The sequence below is a fragment of the Thalassophryne amazonica genome, chromosome 10 (assembly GCF_902500255.1).
Source record: "Thalassophryne amazonica chromosome 10, fThaAma1.1, whole genome shotgun sequence".
In the NCBI taxonomy this organism is placed as follows: domain Eukaryota; kingdom Metazoa; phylum Chordata; class Actinopteri; order Batrachoidiformes; family Batrachoididae; genus Thalassophryne; species Thalassophryne amazonica.
This window is the reverse complement of record NC_047112.1, coordinates 81,612,211-81,635,287: the sequence shown is the minus strand read 5'-3', so window position 1 is coordinate 81,635,287 and position 23,077 is coordinate 81,612,211. Positions and strand designations below refer to the sequence as shown.

The window sequence follows — 23,077 nt, the reverse complement described above, 5'->3', positions numbered from 1 at the left end:
AAATGCATCAAGGCATGCCATTAGCTACACCAGCTCCATGTGGAGGAATTTTATTCTTGAAGAGAATATATAAAACAATATAAAATCTGTACAGTGAATGATTTGAGGGCCAGAGTCAATGTTAGATAATTCAACAAGGAACTGGCAAAGGCATCATGGAAATTAAGGGAGGGGTCCTCAAGCTAGCTAAGCAACAAAAGTCAAAGTATGGGCTAATGTTCTTACTGATCAACTTGTTTTTTGTTAAATATACATTTAACCATAGTGTAGGTGGTCATGGTCATCATATTTCCAATCTGTGCAAATTTTACTAGTAGTCAGCTGAAGATGCTGCAATAAATTTCAGTAAATGTTAATTTTGCTTAATGATATCTACTCATGTTAAAACACCATTTTTAGTTTATCCAAAATGTGCAACACGCATTCAGATTCCTGATGTTGTACACAGATGACTGAGTCCTCTGAGTGTAGACAAAACAGTAAAAACCTTCTGCACCTTTTCACCAGTCCACTTAGTCGATGCATGCTTTCTGTATTTTTATAATGAAAGTACTGTTTGCATTTATTTATAATTGATTCCTAGTGATCTATGGTTAATTATTCAATGCTGCCTTAATATTGCAATACCAAGCAACCAAAACCAGATGAAAACAGGCTTTACCTGTTCAATGACGTAGAAGGCAAACTGCAACCGCTGACTTTGTAGCATGGGGATTAAGTGTTGGAAGAGGATGGGTAGATGTTCATGGCGGTTTCTAAATGGGATCAGTATGGCCACCTACACCAGCAAAAGAAACATAAGTAAATAAAATAAATATTAAATGTCCCCATATCTATATGATCTATGTCTACATGGTCTCTCAATTTTCTCGAAATAATTCATTCTGCATTACTGACATTATAACAGACGTTTTTTATTTTTATAGTTTTTACAGGCATGTGAGAGGAAAATAAAGAAATGCTTAAAATGGCTGGGGGTCAAGAGGGACCTGGTCGGGGGGCTTTGCCCCCCAGAATCCGAAGGGTTTTAGCTATGCTAATGCTCCCCAGAAGCATTTTCTGCAGTGAATTTGCAAAGAGATAGGGAGGATGGAGGCAGGTGTTTATCCAACTCTTTACAAGCTGGACAAAATCTATCTTCATATGCCAACAACTTCTGTGCTGTGTGAGAGAATCTTCTCCAAAACTAGAGAGGTGGTAACAAAGAAGAACAGACTCAAACCTAACATGACTGAAATGATCTTGTGCTTAAATAAAATCCTTTGAAGGGCCCAAATTACTATCATTTTGTAAAACTATTTTCGTAAGTCCGTAGTTGCACAAGCATTTCTCAATTTATATTTTTATTACATACAGTATTTTATGATGGCACAATCACATTATAACACAAGTATACTATTAATGTCTTTGTATATTTGTCTTTAATCAAAAATTTAAAGATGCACATAGAACCTTATTAAACCTATAATAACCTATTATTAAACATACATGACAGTGTCTGTTTCATGACATCTTGCTATGTTAAAGATTGGCTAGCAGATGTCGCCATATTTAATGGTATCAAATGCTTCGAAACACTGAACCATCAAAACGCTTCGGCTTATCCGTCACTAATGATTAGAAATATAATACATAAGTAACCACTAATTATTTCCACATGTGCACAGATAGGCTTACAATCTTGAGTACTGTGATGTTGTGTTGCTAAAGCCGTGGTCACAACCCGCCGTACTTGCACGTCCGTGCAGTCTACTTGCAAAAACGTGGGCTAAATTTGGAGATTCGTACGTCGTAAGTACTGCCTCAGTACGAATTTAGGAGCACGCAGACACGCCGTAGAGGTTTTAGTGCATGCAGAACTTTCGCTGCGGTCAGGCTGCGGATTCACCAGCAGTACAGATGACGCACGCTCTGAGTACTGCCTCAGTTCGGATTCAAAGCAGCACATTTTCATTCAATTACTATTGAATTAACCAAATCCGTACGTAGGCAGTACGGATTATGGCACTCACCACATGGATGCCAACAGATTTGCATGCACAACACAGCTTCTCACTTGAACTTGGACTTTATTTCCAAACGTCAGCAACACAGACACTCCACAGCTTCAGTCTGTTAACTAGCTGTAACTTTTCGAGGCAAGTAAACACTCGTACAACTGACCGCTGCAGGCTGGACATGCTCATGCATCGCCGATGGAGAAAAACACCTGCCGCTCCGGTCCCGCTCATAAAAAAGAAAAGCGACCCCACACACACACTGCTTTCTTGTCAACACTCTTTATCGTTACACTCCTAGAGACGTGCGTTGAACGTACTCCCTCCCTCCTCTTGCTACTGCCTCCGTACGTTTTCACAAAAACGTAGTGGTCGTGGCATCCGCAGAAAACGCACTGCGAAAAAAAAAACGCACGGTGGGTTGTGACCGGGGCTTAAGTGGGACATTAATGTGCGACATGTCCTTTAAAGACTAACTTACTGAAGAAAGAAGCATGGAAGAACCATCATTCAATCCCACAGTACCTGATGCCTGCTTTTCTACAAAAAGTTTTTATTTGTTTTTTGGTTTGACCACTTTATGGCAACTTGTGCCCATTTATATTTGTACTGTATAAGCATACATCTAATGTGCGCCTTCCAAACCAACTGATTCACATCACAAAACACTTTGGCAGAAATTTTGAAATGCGTAAATATGCAAAAATGCTCACATGCCTGTTTTATTAGATTACAGCAATATTTCCTGACACTACATTTAACCAATATATTTGCTACATTTAAGAAGTCATTTGGTAAAATAAAAAAATAAAATTCACCTTCCAGCGAGGTCCGCAGTCCTTTGGTTTCCAATGGCCGCCATACTCAATGCCAAAAAACTTGGAAAACTTGAGTTCTACCTCCTCCATAGGGATCTCTGTCATATTCACCTCTATAAGGCCCTCTGTTGAAAGACATCATTTATTTTACTTTATTTTTGTCTGTATGTCTGTTTGTAGGGGTCATGCCACTGAATCATCTTAACTTCTCAGCTAAACTGTAAAAGATAGCAAAAAAAAAAAGTGCCTGTGAGTGTGAATAATGTGAGTTGTGTTTTTTTTTTTTTTTTTTTTTTGCATTTTGAGTCACTTAAAAAAATGTGGGTCAGAGAGAAAAATCTTTGCTTCTACCATCAATTCTACAGTTCTATTTCTGTGCACACTGGCATCTTCTTTTTGAGGCAATGTTTTCAAAAGTAGAGCATGTAAAATAAATAAATAAAAATTATCTGACCCCTGGGTACAGTTAAAACAATAGTTTCTGAATAATAAAAATAAATAAAGTAAGCCTCTCCATGCTTGTCAAACAAGAATTTTGTAATTCCCAGTCAGTCAAGCACTTTCATTTACTGCACAAATGTCACTTAAATACCCCCATCATGCATCACAAGCTTTTGCCAAAATGATTTGTAACAATTATAGGACACTTGAATGGATCCTTGTCATTTAACTGGTGAATTCTATGTCACATGATATTCCTTACTTGTCTTGTTGCATGGCCGTTTTCACTAGCGTGTTGGTACTATCTGTGCATTTTTCCCCCATCCCTTTTGCACTATTAAATGTCTCCATGGAGACGTGACACGTTTGACACATAAATTCAACAAGATTGCACAGCCCCATTAGCTTCTCTCTGAAATGCTTCCGTGAGACGAGGAAGCTAAATCCAGCAATTACATTGTTCACAGGGACATCTGTAGCAGCTGCTGCAGTGAAGTGTTCTTGGAGTGATTTTTCACTGGACTGAGGAAAGCAGATGTTCCACTAGACATGGGCCAATAACTGGTTTCATGGTATACCGCGGTATGAAAAAGCCATGATATCAAAACCACTAAAATTTTCCGTTACACCGTCCCTACAGTATGAGCGGGTTATGAGAATTCTTGCCAGCCAGAGCGGAGGCGGCCGCTGCCGCCCTTCCCCCTGGCGCTCACCTCTGTCTCTGTTTACAAACAGGCAGCTAACATCAGGTAGCTCTGCATCATGGCCAAAGGATGCGAAGCCTGCACTGAACTTTTCCCTCTGTCTAAAAGGACCAAGTCACCTTTTTAGTTTTACTTTCTGCAGAATAGCCCTTCAAGCCAAAAACGGTGGCAATAAAGTACCGTAGCTATGGCCTGTGTCAGACTCTGAGCGATTCAAGGTACTCGCAAAGGATTACATGTAAGGAATAAACTTTATCCCATCCTTGAAACAACTGAGACGTACAAGCGGTGGACTCGAGTTGTGCTTGTTGTCGACCAAATTTCTCCCATAAACATGTCAAGAAGGACAAATATATCTATACCATATCTATACCAAGCACTTTGCTGGTGAAGCTGGGCCAAGTATTGAGCATCCGGAGTTCCAGACTTTATTCCAGTCATGGTTTTTTTTCCCTAAGTAAGTAAGTCATGTTTTCCATGGGGCAGATGCTACATGTCTAAAAGAGTGACTATTATTTTGGTATTTTCTCTAAAGTTATCAGTGGTATAGCGCTCGTAGCGGTAGACATCGCATCAATTAGTGCACCTGAATCACATGCGCTTCATATACAAATAGCCATAATGTTGTTAAAGCACATTTTAAAGTTATACATAACACCGCGAAACCGCAGTATTTTTGCCCACGGTTAGCATACCATCCAAATATCACACCGGCCCATGCCTAGTCTCCACACACACCGCTGAGCTCCTCAGTACTCACTGAAGACAGCTGTGTGTTGGTGAGTAATGCAGGCCACAGTGAACTGCTGGGCCCCGCAACCCTCTTCTTTCTGCTCCGAGAAGGAACCTCTTTCTGATTTTAATTAAAATATCAAATGACACAAATCCACTGAGGTGTCATATAAAACAAATAATGAATGCTTTCCATTCATGCAATGAAAAGAATGCCTTCATTTGCTGAAAGAAGGAGTCTACCATTCCACTCAGCGTATGTTCCATCTTTCAACTCATGCAAATATTCTTACCACTTCACTCAGACATTCAATATTTGGACACTATAACATGCCCACAGAAACTGTGAAGGACTGCATTTCTGCTTTACAATGATGCATCACATTTGCTTTTACTTTACAGCTAGGAGGACTGAGACAATACAGATAAAGTGTCTTGTCCAAGGATATATACAGGCAGACCAGCTACTTATCCACTGAGCTACCTACTCGATTGCTCCACATATTTTCCAACTTGCACTATGATGGTAGGTGTGCAGCTATACTTTCACCAGTAGATGTCAGTAGTGACTGATGACTGTTCAATGAGATTTCAAGTAATGAAGCCTTTGGTGAAGCAAATGGCTGGGAAGCCTCAATACTGCAACAAAGCATCATGTCACCATCACTACCATTGGGTTTATATTAAAGCTACTCACTCATAGAAGGTAATCGCTGTGGACAGGGAAGATTTTGAGCATAGGTGAAGTTCTCTGGGAGATACGTGGTTGGCTGCAGCAAGTATTCACTGGAGTTACTGCCATCAGGGTAGTCTGCAACAAAATACAACCGCAAACATAAGTGCTTTGACTGTGGATGGCTCAAGCATGGAAATATAGACCTGGAATGGACGTCACGTGACTAGCAGCGTGCCGCACGGTGGTCATTACTAAGGGTGGACAGAGCGCCTTGAGCCAGTTAAGGCGCCTGTTAAACAGAAGCGAACTGAGGGGAAAAAAAGTGCTTCACCATGAACTGCACCAACTACAAAAACAAATTCTCAAATACTAAAATGAACTGTACAAGCCTTAATGTAATTATGCAAAATAAATGTCTATTTTAAAGTGATGCTGCAATTTAATAGATGTACTGAGACTATAACTCAACGCCATAAGTTCTTTTCATTAAGCTGTGTTCACATGCATACAAATACGGAAATAAAAATGTTTAAATGTATTTATGTAAATATACTTGCAGTGTTGTTTAATATGATATGTACATGGTGGTCACAGGCGGCATTTCGATTTAAATAGTGTGGTTGGAGGGGATGGAGGAGGTACTTTTTACCCTGACTGAGGGTCAAAAGTCATAAATTCTGAATGGCTTTATATCTACTTGTAATAAAATGTTAGTAAAAATCATATATATGTTGTCATTAAAAGACTAGCAATAATATTACAGTGGAAAAAGCAGCAAGGTAAATGACCACAATGGCAAGGCATACTTCAGATTTATATTTTAATAAATAAGGATTGTTTATCCAGGCATGTATGGGTTCGTTAGAGCTTTTAATCAGCTTGAATACAACTTACAAAGCTTCATTTATAAAAATCCATCGAGAATTATGACGACAGGAAAAAAAACATCACAGTAAATGAACAGAATGGCATATTTTCACCCAAATTTACACACTTTACATAAAACATTTTTTTTCTACCCAGGCATATATGGGTTCATGAGAAAGAGCAATTAAAGGGCTTTAAAACAAGCCTACTTTTATTAAAATCTGTTAACAAATAGCGACAATAGAGTGAGAAAAGCAGCACAGTTTGTCATAATTTCACCAATTTTCTGCATTTTACATAAAAGTTTTTTTTCCCACCCACGCATAAGTTCATTGGAAACAGCTTTCAAAGGGCTTTGAAACAAGCCTAAATGTATTAAAATCTGCTAAGAAATAGCGACGCTAGTGCAAAAAAAGCAGTCAGTTTATTATTTATGATAGGCACATTTCCACCCTTAGTAATGGCGCCTTCCTGTCCTGAGCGACACTAATAGATTGAGGCACGCACGTCCATTCCAGGTCTATATTTCAGCATGCACTGGGGCGGTTTGCAGCCGAGTGTGAAGTGTCTGGGATGAAAATCAGCACCTCCAAATCCGAGGCCATGGTTCTCGACCAGAAAAAGGTGCTTTGCCGTCTTCAGGTCGGTGGAGTGTCCTTGCCTCAAGTGGAAGAGTTTAAGTATATCGGGGTCTTGTTCATGAGTGAGGGACGGAAAGAGCATGAGATCGACAGACGGATCGGTGCAGCATCTGCAGTGATGCGGTCGCTGTATCAGGCCGTCGTGGTGAAGAGAGCTGAGTAGGGGGGCAAGGCTCTCGATTTACCGATCGATCTACGTTCCGATCCTCACCTATGGTCATGAGATTTGGCTCATGACCGAAAGAACGACATCGCGAGTACAAGCGGCCTAGATGAGTTTCCTCCGCAGGGTGGCTGGGCGCTCCCTTAGAGATAGGGTGAGGAGCTCGGTCACTCGGGAGGAGCTCGGAGTCGAGCCGCTGCTCCTCCACGTTGAAAGGAGTCAGTTGAGGTGGCTCGGGCATCTTTTCCGGATGCCCCCTGGACGCCTCACTGGAGAGGTGTTCTGGGCACATCCCATTGGGAGGAGGCCCCAGGGAAGACCCAGGACACGCTGGAGGGACTACATCTCTCGGCTGGCTTTGGAACGCCTTGGGGTTCCCCCGGAGGAGCTGGGGGAGGTGTGTGTGGATCGGGAGGTCTGGTCAGCTTTGCTTGAGCTGCTGCCCCCGCGACCCGACTCCAGATAAAGTGGAAGAAAATGGATGGATGGAATTATTTCACAATGGCAGGTACATGCTGCTGCTCAGCAAACAAATGACTGCTGAGTGTTACCCAGTGTTGTCAATCCTGCTCTTGACAGTCCCTCCAGAATTTCACAAGCTGTTTGGGATTGTTGTAGCCTAAACTACAACATTTCATGGCAGTTTTTTTTTTGTTGTGATTTGTCAATTTTGTTTGTGTCTATAAACAACACTGAACGAAGTGTAAAACTATTTACTTCCACTTGTAGAGAACATGTTCAGCAGGATTGTTTTTTGTTGGTAAAGCTGAGATGTTTGGTGAGGGATGGCTGGATTATGATTGGTACAACTCGTGGAAAACAACAATCATTGGTCAAATTTGCAGAAAGGCTACAGTTATCGGGCAAAATCGCAAGGTCACACTGAATTCAAGGTGTTTGGCTGAAGTTGCGTAAGCTGCTGTGATCGCAACTTTCTGAGGGAACTGTTGTGGGGACTCCAAGTACAAGTTTTCAATCTCTCCATTATTTCTGAGTTTTGTGTTTTTGCGGTTACGAGGTATATTATATATAATAGAAAGACATGTTGCCGTTTTCACTGCTTTGCACAAAACGCACCAATACGGTTGAGTTGGTGAACTGAAGTTCATCTCAGAAGAATGTTCTTCCTGTGTTCACTCCGGCTTCCTCTCAACTTTAAATTGACCGGAGGTGTCCATGCAAGTGTGAATTAGCTTGTCTGTCAGTATGTGGCCTTTTGATAGAAGTTCTGTTCAGGGTGTACCCTCCCTCATGCCCTATGAGTGCTGGGATAGGCTCAAGCATGAAGAATTGTACTCACGTTTTGCATTTGTTACAGTAACAATTTGATTGTAGCTTCCGATACTAATAAAGCAGAGTTTGTGTTAAAAATAAGTAAATACTGCACTTAATTGCACTGCACATTTACCTCACATATGGCTGTCTGTTCGGTGGCTTAAAGAAGCACTTTACTCATGTTTTGTGCTTAGTACAGTAACATTAATTAGCTCGTTAGCTGTGCTTCTTAACACCACATGTGCCTTAGAAACAAACAATGCACCAATGAAAGTTGTTTTGCTTCTTGCTACATGAAATAGGAAATGTGACTTTTACTCTAGTGTGACTTAAATACATTTTTTTTTCTGTTAAAGATATGTTTTTGGACAGGTGTAAATTATTTCTTTTCTTCTTTTATTGTTTAATGGGGTGATAGCCTGCTTAAACTTCCTGTAATTGGTTCAAAAGTCGTAACACTTGAAAAAGCGATTTTATAATCCAAACAAACCAGACTATGATTCAGTTTGATCTGAATGGAGACCACCTCTTTTAGTCTGACCAAAGACAGGTCTTCTGGAGAGCTGCACCTAATGATCTTTTTAAATTAATTAATCTATTTTTTAATTAAACTATTATTTTATTACTCCAGCAATATAACAATAAATTTACCAAAATTACATTTTAAAAACTTGTCATTTATATCACATTATTTTATTCAACCATCTTCTCTTTAAAACAAAAAATATGGTAAGTATGCACCACTGGACATTGCTGCACAACAAATAAACTGCCCAGTCTTTCCTGGCCATCTTACTTTTACAGTAAGTTATGTAGTGCATTCTACATGTAGCAATCAAAGAGTAAAATTAATGAAAATGCAAAATTCAAGACACTTTTAGGAGTAGTACCAAAAGTCTCTCAAATCTGGCAGTGCAACAAAACATCTTGGAGTAAAATATCCAACGCTATTTCTGATGTTGTACATCGGTCATAAATAATGTTTAAAAGGTCAAAAACACATTAATATTGCATAGACACAGCATCTTCTGCTGTCTTTAAAACTTAATCACAGTAGCTTTATAATCTAGTGAGGCAGAGAACTGCGATCATACATGGGAGTTTTTCCTTCTCTACCAAACTGTGTGGCAGGATGCAAATGTAAACTTTCTTTTATCCATTAAACATTTTTGAATTGGATTACATTTTGTCATTCATGTTGGATAAAGTTAGTAGCATGGTAAGTGTTTTTTGGCGTGTTTTTTTTTTTTGGCTGTACTTTCAATATTGCCCTCACACCGGCTGCCTTCAATATTTGACAAGTTTGTCTGATTTTGTGCAAATGATGCCATCTCATAAAACATCACTCTACAGATTTAAAATGATCATAGGCAGTGTTATTATTTGACACACATCCCATATGTAACATCTTAAACCAATTCATATAAAAAGTCAAGTTTTCTAATTATCTTTGTCATGCTCCCTCCTGTTGCTAGTTGCAGTAAACTCAAAAGCACAGTTCAACCTTTTAAAAATAAATGTGTCAATGACAAGGTCTGCCTTGAAATATGAATCGCTGGAAGCAGTGTGGTGTTACAATTAATAGCAGCAACAAACACGGGGACAAAAAAAATAAATAAATGCTCCCGCTGCCCATTTGAGAAATCGAACTAGGATGCTTCTGCTTCAAGTGCTCGAGCAAGGAAGTAGTACTGCTGTGATAAGCCTGATAAGCCATTGCCAACTTGCAGGGTTTGTAGAGCGCCATGACATTCAGGCTCAACTCTTCGGACACTATGGAAGAGCATGAGTGAGTCCCCCCTGCCCCCCTCTTCTTCAGCTACTTGCTCTTCTGAGTCCATGCTCTGAACACATGCAGCCATATTGCAACATATTGATGCACATTACTTAAATCAATGTACAACCCCTGGCAATAATTATGGAATCACCGGCCTCGGAGGATGTTCATTCAGTTGTTTAATTTTGTAGGAAAAAAGCAGATCACAGACATGACACAAAACTAAAGTCATTTCAAATGGCAACTTTCTGGCTTTAAGAAACACTATAAGAAATCAGGAAAAAAAAAATTGTGGCAGTCAGTAACGGTTACTTTTTTTAGACCAAGCAGAGGGAAAAAAAAAAATGGAATCACTCAATTCTGAGGAAAAAATTATGGAATCACCCTGTAAATTTTCATCCCCAAAACGAACACCTGCATCAGATCAGATCTGCTCGTTAAGCCTGGTTCACACGACAGGATTTTAAAATTATCTTTAGGTTTCCAAAACTTGAGAGACCACACATGTAAAGATAAAAAATCATAGCTCTAACAGGTTTGGTCGTACAGTGTGTGGTGTTCAGCCACACGGTAAGGACAACAACACCACACACGAACAGATTTCACACACAAACATTTACAGTTCAGACAGGAAATCTTGCAAAATCTCTCGAAATTAAACGTGACTTCAGAGTAAACAAACGGAGGTACTTTGTGGACTATTTAAAACAGAGTGAAAAATGACACAAAAAGAAAAAGAAAAGGTGTTCTTTAAAGGAGTGGATACAGCGCGACCACCGGACTTTCTGGTAAGTCAGAACAGCTGTTTTGATTTTATTTTCCACTCCGTACGTCCGTCACCTCGCTTTCTGATTGGCTGCATGTCACATTCAGCAGGCTGTGTGCCCGTTTGTGGTTGAAGGACACAACACACGCTGCGATATCGGGCCAAAAAAATCCAAAATGTTGAATATCCCCGATTTGTGATTGTAGCGCTCCTGACGCCCTTCCGAGCAGATCAGAGCGCTCTGAACACACCACACATGGCAGGAATATCTGATAAGATTATCTTTGACGTCATCACGATTGTCGGGGCGTCGTTAAGATTGTCAGAAGGGGAAGATCGGGTCCGATATCGGCCTAATTATCCTGCCGTGTGAACCAGGCTTTAGTCTGCATCTAAAAAGGAGTGATCACACTTTGGAGAGCTGTTGCACCAAGTGGACTGACATGAATCATGGCTCCAACATGAGAGATGTCAATTGAAACAAAGGAGAGGATTATCAAACTCATAAAAGAGGGTAAATCATCACGCAATGTTGCAAAAGATGTTGGTTGTTCACAGTCAGCTGTGTCTAAACTCTGGACCAAATACAAACAACATGGGAAGGTTGTTAAAGGCAAACATACTGGTAGACCAAGGAAGACATCAAAGTGTCAAGACAGAAAACTTAAAGCAATATGTCTCAAAAATCAAAAATGCACAACAAAACAAATGCGGAACGAATGGGAGGAAACTGGAGTCAACGTCTGTGACCGAACTGTAAGAAACTGCCTAAAGGAAATAGGATTTACATACAGAAAAGCTAAATGAAAGCCATCATTAACACCTAAACAGAAAAAAAAACAAGGTTACAATGGGCTAAGGAAAAGCAATCGTGGACTGTGGATGACTGGATGAATGTCATATTCAGTGATGAATCTCGAATCTGCATTGGACAAGGTGATGATGCTGGAACTTTTGTTTGGTGCCGTTCCAATGAGATTTATAAAGATGACTGCCTGAAGAGAACATGTAAATTTCCACAGTCATTGATGATATGGGGCTGCATGTCAGGTAAAGGCACTGGGGAGATGGCTGTCATTACATCATTAATAAATGCACAAGTTTACTTTGATATTTTGGACACTTTCTTAACCCATCAATTGAAAGGATGTTTGGGGATGATGAAATCATTTTTCAAGATGATAATGCATCTTGTCATAGAGTAAAAACTGTGAAAACATTCCTTACAAAAAGACACATAGGGTCAATGTCATGGCTTGCAAATAGTCCGGATCTTAATCCAATTGAAAATCTTTGGTGGAAGTTGAAGAAAATGGTCCATGACAAGGCTCCAACCTGCAAAGCTGATCTGGCAACAGCAATCAGAGAATGTTGGAGCCAGATTGATGAAGACTACTTTTTGTCACTCATTAAGTCCATGCCTCAGAGACTGCAAGCTGTTATAAAAGCCAGAGGTGGTGCAACAAAATACTAGTGATGTGTCGGAGCGTTCTTTTGTTTTTCATGATTCCATAATTTTTTCCTCAGAATTGAGTGATTCCATATTTTTTTCCCTCTGCTTGGTCTAAAAAAGTAACAGTTACTGACTGCCACAATTTTTTTTCCTGATTTCTTATAGTGTTTCTTAAAGCCAGAAAGTTGTCATTTGAAATGACTTTAGTTTTGTGTCATGTCTGTGATCTGCTTTTTTTCTACAAAATTAAACAACTGAATGAACATCCTCCGAGGCCGGTGATTCCATAGTTTTTGCCAGGGGTTGTATTTATGTAATTGACATAACTGATTATGTTTGTGCATCACCCCAGCCCTGGTCCTTTGGTCTGGACCCATGTCCCAAGCAGCTTTTACATCTGGGCCCACTTTCATAAAGCAGTCGAGTCTTGTTTAGTCAACTAAACTCAAACAACCAATCCTTTGATGTTAGTCGTTGCAAAAAGACTAAAGTTTTTAGCCTGGTACAGAGGAGACTAATCTTATTTTATCCTACAAAAGTTAAGTGTCTTACCTAAAAAATGGCGGCTATCAGGTACCACTACTTGATGGAAGACTCAAGAGCACCCCTACGACGCTCGTATTCCTTCAAAAGGAGAGCTTCCGCCGCTTTTGGCCATGGTTGTAGCAGACGACTTGTCATGATGCATTTGTGACAGTTCTCACATTAACCACCGGGTGTCACTGTTACGCTGTGCACAAAAAGGCTTGACAGAAGTGTAGAGGAACTGCTAAGAGATAAGCACATTGCTCTGCAGTTCGTATGTGTCCGTAAATGTTAATCAAGCCAGTAAACGAAACAAAGGCTGAACAGTCCATGACAACGACCAACCAGGAAGTAAACAAAACTCTCGCGCATTGGAGGTGTTTCTTGGTATGGGTGCTCGCGAGGCCGTTATGCCTGTGAAAATCTTCGACTAACATAAGATGGCTAAAGTTCAGCCATCGATGTGCAATGTGATTAGACAGATAATGTTGGGTGACTAACCACAGCGGACTAGGTAAGTTTAACAGACTAAAAGATTATACTGTTTTATGAAACTGGGCCCTGCTAATTTGGTTTGGCTCAAACTACAAATTCTGCAACGTCTGAACCAAACAATGTAACTGTGAAAGCACCATAAGCCAAGACAACTGAAACAAGGGCATCAAACGTCCTCATACTGGCATCATATCCATACACAGTTGCTCTGTAGCGTCCATTCCGGCTTTTATCCCCCAAACAAACTGCATTAATAACGAAATACATTTCAACAGAAACTTGTTAACACTGTAAGGCCACCATCACACATAGCAAGAATGTGCCAGAAGCATGCCCGATACGGCAAATATTGTCATAATCTGACACAGTCAGGAGGAAAAGAGGCGTGGTCAGCCGTGTCAGAGCGCAGACTGCCTCGTCCACACCTGTCAGATCGCATCCAGAGTGCATGTAGACGACACAGACTGCTGTCAGATGGCCATAATAGGTGTTACAAGCTGCCTGATCTCCAAATTTTCTGGATGGCAAACACAAACTGGAGAGCTCTGTCCTCCCTTTGCACCTGTACTGGACATCAAAGAACAACCAACATATGGACTGGATTCACGCCATATGTGTCCATCCGTGTCAGATCCATCTCAAGGTTCCCTCGAGGTTCCATTATACTGATGTAAGGAATTTAAAAACAAAACCAGTGAGGCAAACCCACCTGCCAAACATTTAGGTTTTAATTAAATAAAGAATTAGGTAGTCTAGTTAAGAGTGGTTTAAAAGTAAACAGCCTTTAAAAAAAAAACTGAACAGGGGATACAAATCTGACTGTATTACAGAATTTATCACCTACCTGTCCCATTAAGGGTACTGTTCTTGTTCGTGTACAATCGAATCATTTGGCCAATGGTTCTCACATTGTCCCTCAACATGATGCCCTGAGCCTGCACCATGAAGAAGTATGTATTAGCTGAAACAAAGACAGAAGAAACAACATTTTAAAAAAGATCAAGTTCAGTCATCATGTCACACACAAATACTCAAGACGCGTCACCGTGGCAACACACTTCCATGTAATGTAAGATGAGCACCAGCATTTCCAACAAATCGGTGGTAATAATGGCAGTTTTATTCTCAAAATATTTAGACAAGTTGCAGCATGAACGAGGAATTTAAAGCATGTAACATCAACAGATGCAACAAGTCTGAACAATGAAATATCTATATTTCTCAAAAAGTTGCGTTTATGCAATTTAAAGTATAACATTTGCCAGAAAAGAGCTCAAATCTCTTCAAAATATCATTTGCCGCCAACTTCAACATGCCACAAGAACTAGTATTGCCAGAAAAATAACCATTTACTTTGCAACAATCAAACTTGTATTTTTGAATGTTTACTCAGTGAAGCAGTGAAATATGGGAAACATATTTAATAACTGATTTTTCTGAAATACAGTACATTAATTTGGTTTTATGTAATAACAGTCGACAGCAGTCAGTATCTTGTCTTTGGGCCAAGTTTGTCCACATATATTTTCTAATTATTAATTTTTATGTTCACTCAATTGATCGGGCTGCTTTCTGGAACATCCTGAAAATTCATGGGATCCTCAAGAAGTTAATGGACATCCTAACCTGCCTATACACAGGCAATGTGAGCACTGTGCGAAGTAGAGACAAAGACTCCTGGTGATAACTGGCATTCCTCAGGGGTGCGTTCTGGCTCCAACACTGTTCAGTGCTTGCATGGATTGAGTGTTGGGTAGGGTTGTGAAAACCAGTGACTTAAGGTCTTTTGGTGGTGAGGAAAGGATTAGGGACTATGACTTCACGGATGACTTCACGGAGCTGTGCCATGGCGGCGCGTCTAGGTGGTGCAGCGGCTTTCCGGCTCTCCGTTCAGTGCTCGTTTCTTTTTATTTTCCTACAGTTTTATTTATTTTTGGACACTATCTGCACTGCAAGCTTGCAGTACACCCGCCAGTCGCTGTTGGATATCGGACATTTACATCAGATATCTGTTTCGAGCGACTTTCACCACACGCACAACATCCCAGACGACATAACGAGACTGCCGGGCTCTCCGTGGATTGTTATCGGATATGGGAGGCGACGAAGACGGAGGAGGGAGAGGAAGCAGAAGTGAGGCCGCAGGTCTGGTGTTACGCAAACAACCACACAAGCCACCCCTCCCGAGCCTGTTTCTCTCCAATGCCAGATCCCTGGTGCATAAAACGGACGACCTGGTTTTACAACTCGCTGGAAATCGCTATGTGCGTGATTGCTGTGTGCTTATTATCACCGAAACCTGGCTACACCCGGACATACCCGACTCTAGCGTGCAGCTAGCTGGCCGCACGCTGCTACGCGGAGACAGGACAAAGGACTCCGGGAAGAGGAGAGGTGGGGGGCTCTGTATTTATGTGCATGATAACTGGTGCAACAACGGGACAATCATAGACAGTCACTGCTCCTCAGATGTCGAGTACATGTCTGTAAAGTGCTGGCCTTTTTTCCTCCCAAGAGAGCTAACTGTTGTTATCATCACTGCTGTGTATATTCCACCCGACGCCAGTGTAAACACATCGCTCTCTCTCCTGCTGAGCACCATGAACGAACAGCAGCAGGCTCACCCAGACGGAGTACACATCTTAGGAGGGGATTTTAACAAGGCTAACTTAAAGACTGTACTGCCTCACTTCTACCAGCACGTGAAATGTGCTACAAGAGGGGAGAACACACTGGATCATGTTTATTCCAACATCAAACTTGCATAGAGCCGTACCCCTCCCCCACCTCGGACAGTCAGACCATCTTTCCCTCCTGCTCACGCCAGCCTACACCACCCTTAGACGCAGGCTTGAGCCCACAACAAACACTGTTACAATCTGGCCTGACAGCGCACTCCCCATACTCCAAGACTGCTTCCAGACAGACAGACTGGGACCTATTTGAACATCATGAGCTGGAGACACACACGGGAACGGTTACACGGGACTACATTCAGTTCTGCATTGGGAATGTGACTGTGACAAAAACCATCCGGGCTTTTCCAAATCAGAAACCCTGGATGACCAGCCAGGTCCGCTCACTCCTCAGGGCCCGCGACGCTGCCTTCAGGTCAGGTGACAGAGCTCTGTATAGTGCTGCCAGAGCTGACCTGAAGAGAGGAGTAAAAAGAGCAAAAGCGGACCACAGGATGCAGATAGAGTCCCATATGTCTAGCAACAACGCACGGAGGTGTGGCAGGGAATACATGACATCACAAACTTCCGGGGTTGTGATGCTCCAACAGCGGACCTGAGTGTACCACTGGCAGAGGAGCTAAACGGCTTCTTTGCTCGGTTCGAATCTTCCCAGCTGCACTCACCTGCTCCTGCCCTCCCCCCGCCCCCACCTGGTCCCCGCACCACTCCACTCACTGTAAAAGAGCATGATGTCAGGCGAGTGCTCCTCGCAGTGAACCCTAGGAAAGCTGCTGGCCCAGATGAAGTACCTGGCAAGGTGCTGAGCGTGTGCAAACCAGCTCGCCCCCACCTTCACCAGGATCTTCAACCTCTCCCTGGACCAAGCAGTTATCCCGTCCTGCCTGAAAACCTCCACCATAATCCCGGTGCCGAAGAAGTCTCCCATCACCAGCCTGAATGATTACCGCCCGGTGGCCCTCACTCCGGTAATCATGAAGTGCTTTGAGAGACTGGTTCTTCAGCACATCAAGGACCACCTCCCCCCAGACCTCGACCCTCACCAGTTTGCATACAGGGCAAACAGATCCACAAAGGACGCCATCGTTCTCCACTCTGTTCTAAACAACCTGGAGCAGCCGCAGAGCTACATCCGAATGCTCTTTGTGGATTATAGTTCTGCCTTCAACACAATAATCCCGGACAGACTCACCACAAAACTGGACACTCTCGGCTTCCACCCTCTCACATGTGCCTGGATTAAAGACTTTCTTTCAAACGTCCCCAGACTGTGAGACTCGGCCCCCACCTCTCCTCCACACGCACACTGAGCATCGGCTCTCCACAGGGCTGCGTGCTGAGCCCCTTCCTCTACACCTACGACTGCAGACCGGCCCACAAGAACAAATCGTCAAGTTTGCAGACGATACCACAGTGGTCGGTCTCATCTCTGGAGGTGATGAGGCTGCCTACAGAGAGGAGATCCGGCAGCTGGCAGCCTGGTGCTCAGAGAACAACCTCGCTCTGAACACTAGGAAGACCAGAGAGATCATCATTGACTTCAGGAAACACTGCACCGACCCTGCCCCCCTTCTCATCAACGGCGAGCGTGTGGAAAGGGTCCACACCTTCAGGTATCTTGGCGTTCTCATCTCAGACTGCATCTCCTGGTCCAACAACATCTCTATCCTCAAGAAGGCTCAGCAGCGGCTACACTTCCTGAGAGTCCTCAGGAAGTACAACCTCAACACCGACCTGCTGGCCTTCTACCGCTCATCCATTGAGAGCCTGCTGACATACTGCATCACAGTATGGTTTGGTAGGTCCACCGCTGCTGACAGGGAGAGAATGCAGAGGGTTGTTAAGGCAGCACAGAAGATCATCGGCCACCCTCTCCCCTCCCTGTTGGACATTTACACCTCACGCTGCCTCAGCAGAGCCAAAGCGATCTACAAAGACTGCTTTCACCCTGGCTCTGCCCTGTTTGACCTGATGCCCTCAGGGAGGCGCTACAGTCTCACAAGGTCAAAAACAAACAAACTGAAAAACAGTTTCTTCCCCAAAGCCATAACCACATTGAACTCTAGCATGCACTGATCCTCCTTGTGCAATCCTAACCATGTGCAATAACCCAATCACCCATAGACAATATACGTGGTCTATTAGATAATAAACCGACCCTTTTATTTTTTTTTTAACTATATGGATTTGAATGACGTGCGAATGACGTCGGTGTAAGGACTTCCCACGGAGCGGGACGTCCTGCAGCGTTTCCAGGCGCCGTCGTCGGCCTGTTTCGACCTGAAAACATCCTAATTTAAGGCTTAATTCACCCAGGACATCTTGAGAGAACAGAGAAGATTCAGAAGAGGCCGGCATGAGGACTTTATGCGGACATTCCACTGTTTAAGGACATTTTTTAATGAAAGACATGCGTGCAAATTCGCCAAGTCCGTTCCGTGACGACTCGGCAAATCTGTGTGCGCCGCGACAGGAAAAACACCTCCGTGTTGAAAACTATTTGTAAAATTCAGGCGGCTTTTGATAGCTTTCAACAAGTGAGTAACTGAGAAATTGTTTAACAGCTTAGGCATGTTCCAACTTGCCCGTTAAGGTTTCCAACGGAGGTGTTTTTCCTGTCAGGACCCCCCGCGGTCGGGTCCGGCCCAACATGCGACTCTACCCGCACGTTCTTTCATTACAAAATGTCCATTAACAATAGAATGTCCGAATAAACTCCTCATGCCGACTTCTTCTGAAAGTTCTCTGTTCTCTGACGACTTCCTGGATCAACAGAGCCTGAAATGTGGAAGTTTTCAACTTGAAACGGTGAGACGCTGCCGCCTCGAAGCGCAGATCGCCGTCAGGTGCCGTGGGCCGTCCTTACGGCGACTCTACCAGACCAAAATCTCTCATCAGCCGTTAAAATTTTTTTTACCGTAAACCAGCTGAATTTATCGAATGGTGTCCACTCAGTTGTGCCTTACAGTTTTGAAAAAATTTTGATCAAACAAAGCAGCAGTCTCTGAGCCATTCCTAAACAATGAAAAAACGATGAGAGGGTGGGCGACTCCTCACTCAAAGACTGCCCACAGGCGAATGACGTAACCGACAGGCGTGAAAAACCTCTCGCATGCCCACGAGGGTTCAAGCATGTCTGATGTAATCACACGTGATTCAAATCCATATGGTTTTTGAAAAAAATAATAAGGTCGGATACTTTTCTAATAGACCTCGTACATTTCTGTGCAATATATTTATATCCTAGCCGCACCTTGCACTAGTGTCAACTGCATATATATTTTTCCTTACATTGTTGAATTTTTCTTTATATCTTGTTCTTCTTGATACATACTCTTGCACTATTTTTATCTCTTTTTTTGCACTATTTTTATTTTTATTCTATTTTATTGCACTGCAACTGGATGGCCCTAATCTCGTTGTACCAATGTATAATGACAATAAAAGGCATTCTGATTCTGATGATGCTGTGTTCTTTGTAGAATCAACAGTCTGATTTCAGCACTTGTGAAGCTCTTAATGACTCCCTAGACTCGGCCATCGGAAGTGTATCTGTATGTGGTGAAAGTGTTGAATTTGTGGAGACATTCGCTATCTCCATGCAACACCCTGCGATAGACTAGTGTCCTGCCCTGTGTGTACCCTACCTCTCGCCCTATGAATACTGAGACAACCCCCCCAATGACACTTGACTGGAGTAAGTGGGTACAGAAAATTAATGAATGAACCTCCACACAACACTGAGTATTATGTATTAAATTCATTGTGAAAGACAAACAAACTGGGGGAGGTGGTCATGCAAGGTACTCAGAGAAATCCACCAAGTCAGAGACAGAAAACAACATTCTGTGATTAACAACAGTTATATTCTAAAACACAAACAACACTGCCAGAAATCCACACAGCCCTGTGGAAAAGACTCATCCTTTTTACTCAACGTGTCCAATTTTGAACTTGCATTACAGAATGAGTTTGTTTGTCAGTTTCTTTCATTTCCAAAATTTTGGTCTGGTTAGCTACGAAGGCTTGTTATAACAGTAATTCAAAATCATCAAGCTACAACAGCATGCTAGTAAAGTCACAGTCGACTGAAATAATGCAGCTGTATTATAAGAGTGCCAGTGTTCCCCACAAGGGTTATCACAGGAAACAAACAGTTTTTGTGGTATCTTCAATAGTGTCCTAGTTCTTCAAAAGATGCTTAAAAATAAGGGCCCAAATACAAAGCTTGATTTTTTTTTTAACTGCATATCAGTGCACAGGCAGAAGAAGCTGTGGAGTATCAATAATTTTTCTGGATACTAGGTGGGTCAAGGATAAAGAAAAGCTTCTGTAGCTACAATCTCTCCTGCATAGTTCAGTCTTTCCACCCGAGGTAAGCATCTGACTGATGCAGAATCACATCTGGAAAGTACATCAGCTGCTGCATTCCCATAATGTGCCACAACAAAAGGTAGGCAGATGTCTGAAAGCATCCTCATGTCTGAGGCTGTCAATCTTATTTACAGTTACTGAACAACATTGATTTAAACCAGGATCAAGCCTGTTCCCTGAAATTTTCTCTAAGAAAACAAAAACTAAGTTGAGCAAGATAGTCCAGTCAATCTACGCCATTTTGGGGCTGGACCCGGACAAAATTGCAATAGAAATTATTTCTGTTTTAACATACCTAGGAATATGTCCTTGTTGACATACTAAAAGTTCATGAAAATCCGAGTGGTAGAAAGGTGCCTAATTTGCATATTTCAAAATGGCCGCAAGAACCCCTATTTGGTCCTCTAACTTTACTTTTAGGCTACATAGAAACATGATATTGGTGTCTATACCCATATTTTGAGGTATAGAGAATCCAATGGTGATGACCAAAATTCATTCTTGATGGCAGCCATCTTGGATTTTTGAAATAGCTGCCAGAATAGCCTTTTTTTTCATTTAACCTCATTTTAGGCCAGATAGAGACATAATCCTGATGTTAAAGTCTGAGTTTTTAGGTATGTAGAAAAACTGATTAGCTGTATTCAAGGTAATGTTATGGGACCAAATGCAGATGCGAAAATTTATTAGATTTGTTGTTGTTCAAACAGTAGTGCTGTGTTGCACAAATAGTAAAATCCCTAATGTATTGGTATAACTAACACTTCTTAGGCCATGAAAAGTTTTTGCCTCTTCTCACAAGGTTAACACACAGAGTATGGATAAATAAAAATATATTTTCATGTCTAAATAATACTAATGAGGTCTAATAATATGTCAGGCCACCCATGACCCCACACCTACCCTTATCACATCATCACTTTTCTTGAGATGCCCTGACCATAAACAAAATATTTTCTTTTCATGGCCTTACTAAGTTCTGCTAATAGACCTGTCTAATGCTTTGAGCTGTTACCAAAAGTAATCATTGTTACAGCGCCTGCAATGGCCACGAGGAAGCACATACAATGCTTTAGCCATAATGCATGCAGATCATGTAATTCACAAGTATGGTAAGGCATCTGTAGTCTTTGATGGGTATGAAGGCCCATCAACAAAGGACACTACACATGAAAGACGTTACAACAGACACAGCATCAGAGGTGCATTTCACCTCTGGAATGGTTTGCAATTCGAGAAAAGATCACTTCCTAGCAAATCCCACCAACAAACAGAGGATGATTGAGTTGATAGGGAAACAGCTTCAAGACAGAGGATGTGATGTGCACTATGCTGATAATGATGCAGATCTGTTGATTGTGCAAACAGTAGTCACTCTTTCAACTGAACACAATGTAACAATTATTGGGGAAGACACAGATCTACTAGTACTATTGTGCTATCACTGCAAGCCTCAATCTCACAATGTATACTTCGGATCAGATAAGAAGCCAAAGAAACCAACTAAGAAAGGTTTGCGTGTGTGGAATATCAAACATCTGCAACAGAAAATTGGTCTGGACACTTGCAATGCCTTACCGTTTTGCCATGCCATTCTTGGTTCTGATACAACCTCTGGAGTGTTTGGACTAGGCAAAGGCTCTGTCCTTAAGGTCATGAATGATGATAAAGAGTTCAAAGAGCTAGCAGATGTATTTGCTTCAGACACATCTACACATGATGAGGTATGCTCTGCAGGTGAAAGAGCTATGGTGAAACTGTATGGTGGGAAGGAAAGAGATACCAGTATAAATGATCTTCGACAAGAAAGATTCTATCAGAAAGTGGCTACCAGCAGCATGTTTGTGCACCCACAAAGTCTTCCACCAACTGCCTCTGCTTTGAAGTATCACAGCTTTAGGGTATATCATCAGGTTCAGGAATGGAAACACCAGCATTCAAGCTCAGAATTGGGGATGGCAAAAGGTTGATGGACAGTTTATGCCAAAAATGACTGACATGGCCCCTGCTCCTGAGGAACTGCTGGATGTGGTTAGGTGCAAGTGCAATGGGGACTGCACTGGCACTATGTGTAGCTGCCGAAAAGTATGGCATAGAGTGCACTTTGGCTTGTGTAAAGGAGTGAGCTGCAGTAATGGACAAACTCCAGATCTTGCAATTGATGACTAGAACTGGTGAAACCAGGGGCACTAATACATGTATAACAGATCATTTTATATGTTATTTTTTGCAAACCAATACCAGTATACGAACATGTAGCTACTTATGCTAGATTATTGCAATTGATAGATCTATGTGAATGCATTAAAGTGTATCTAGAAAATGTATCAATCAACATATGTTTAAAATGACGTATTATTCTCAGTACGTTACATGATAGTTTCAACTAATAATATTGCAGTGTATTTTATTATTATATATTTTTCTTTGAAAGTTAACTGATAATTTTGTGATAAAAAATTCTAAAACTCCAGTGTGGCTGTGTTGTGCTAGTAGGATAGTAAATACTATGTACTTTCAGGCAAGTTTATCAACAGAAGTAACCATGTGTAGTTTTGAATTTGGTCGGTATTTTGAAGTAGAACATGACACAAACCCTCAAACAGGGGTATTATTTTACCCCACGAAAATATGCTTAACTTATTGGCATGAGTGTAAGATGTCATTATGTGGTCCA

General features: G+C 41.8%; 1 protein-coding gene across 1 annotated transcript in view; it reads right to left on the bottom strand.

Moving 5' to 3' along the window:
* b4galt6 (UDP-Gal:betaGlcNAc beta 1,4- galactosyltransferase, polypeptide 6) overlaps positions 1–23,077 on the bottom strand; it is a 48,671-nt gene that overhangs the window by 14,928 nt on the left and 10,666 nt on the right. Inside the window, exons 2-5 of the mRNA XM_034180356.1 lie at positions 14,175–14,291; positions 5,390–5,503; positions 2,816–2,940; positions 662–778 (exon numbers count right to left, since the gene is read on the bottom strand). Of these exons, the coding sequence (XP_034036247.1) occupies positions 662–778; positions 2,816–2,940; positions 5,390–5,503; positions 14,175–14,291 (473 nt within the window). The remainder of the gene's footprint in view (positions 1–661; positions 779–2,815; positions 2,941–5,389; positions 5,504–14,174; positions 14,292–23,077) is intronic.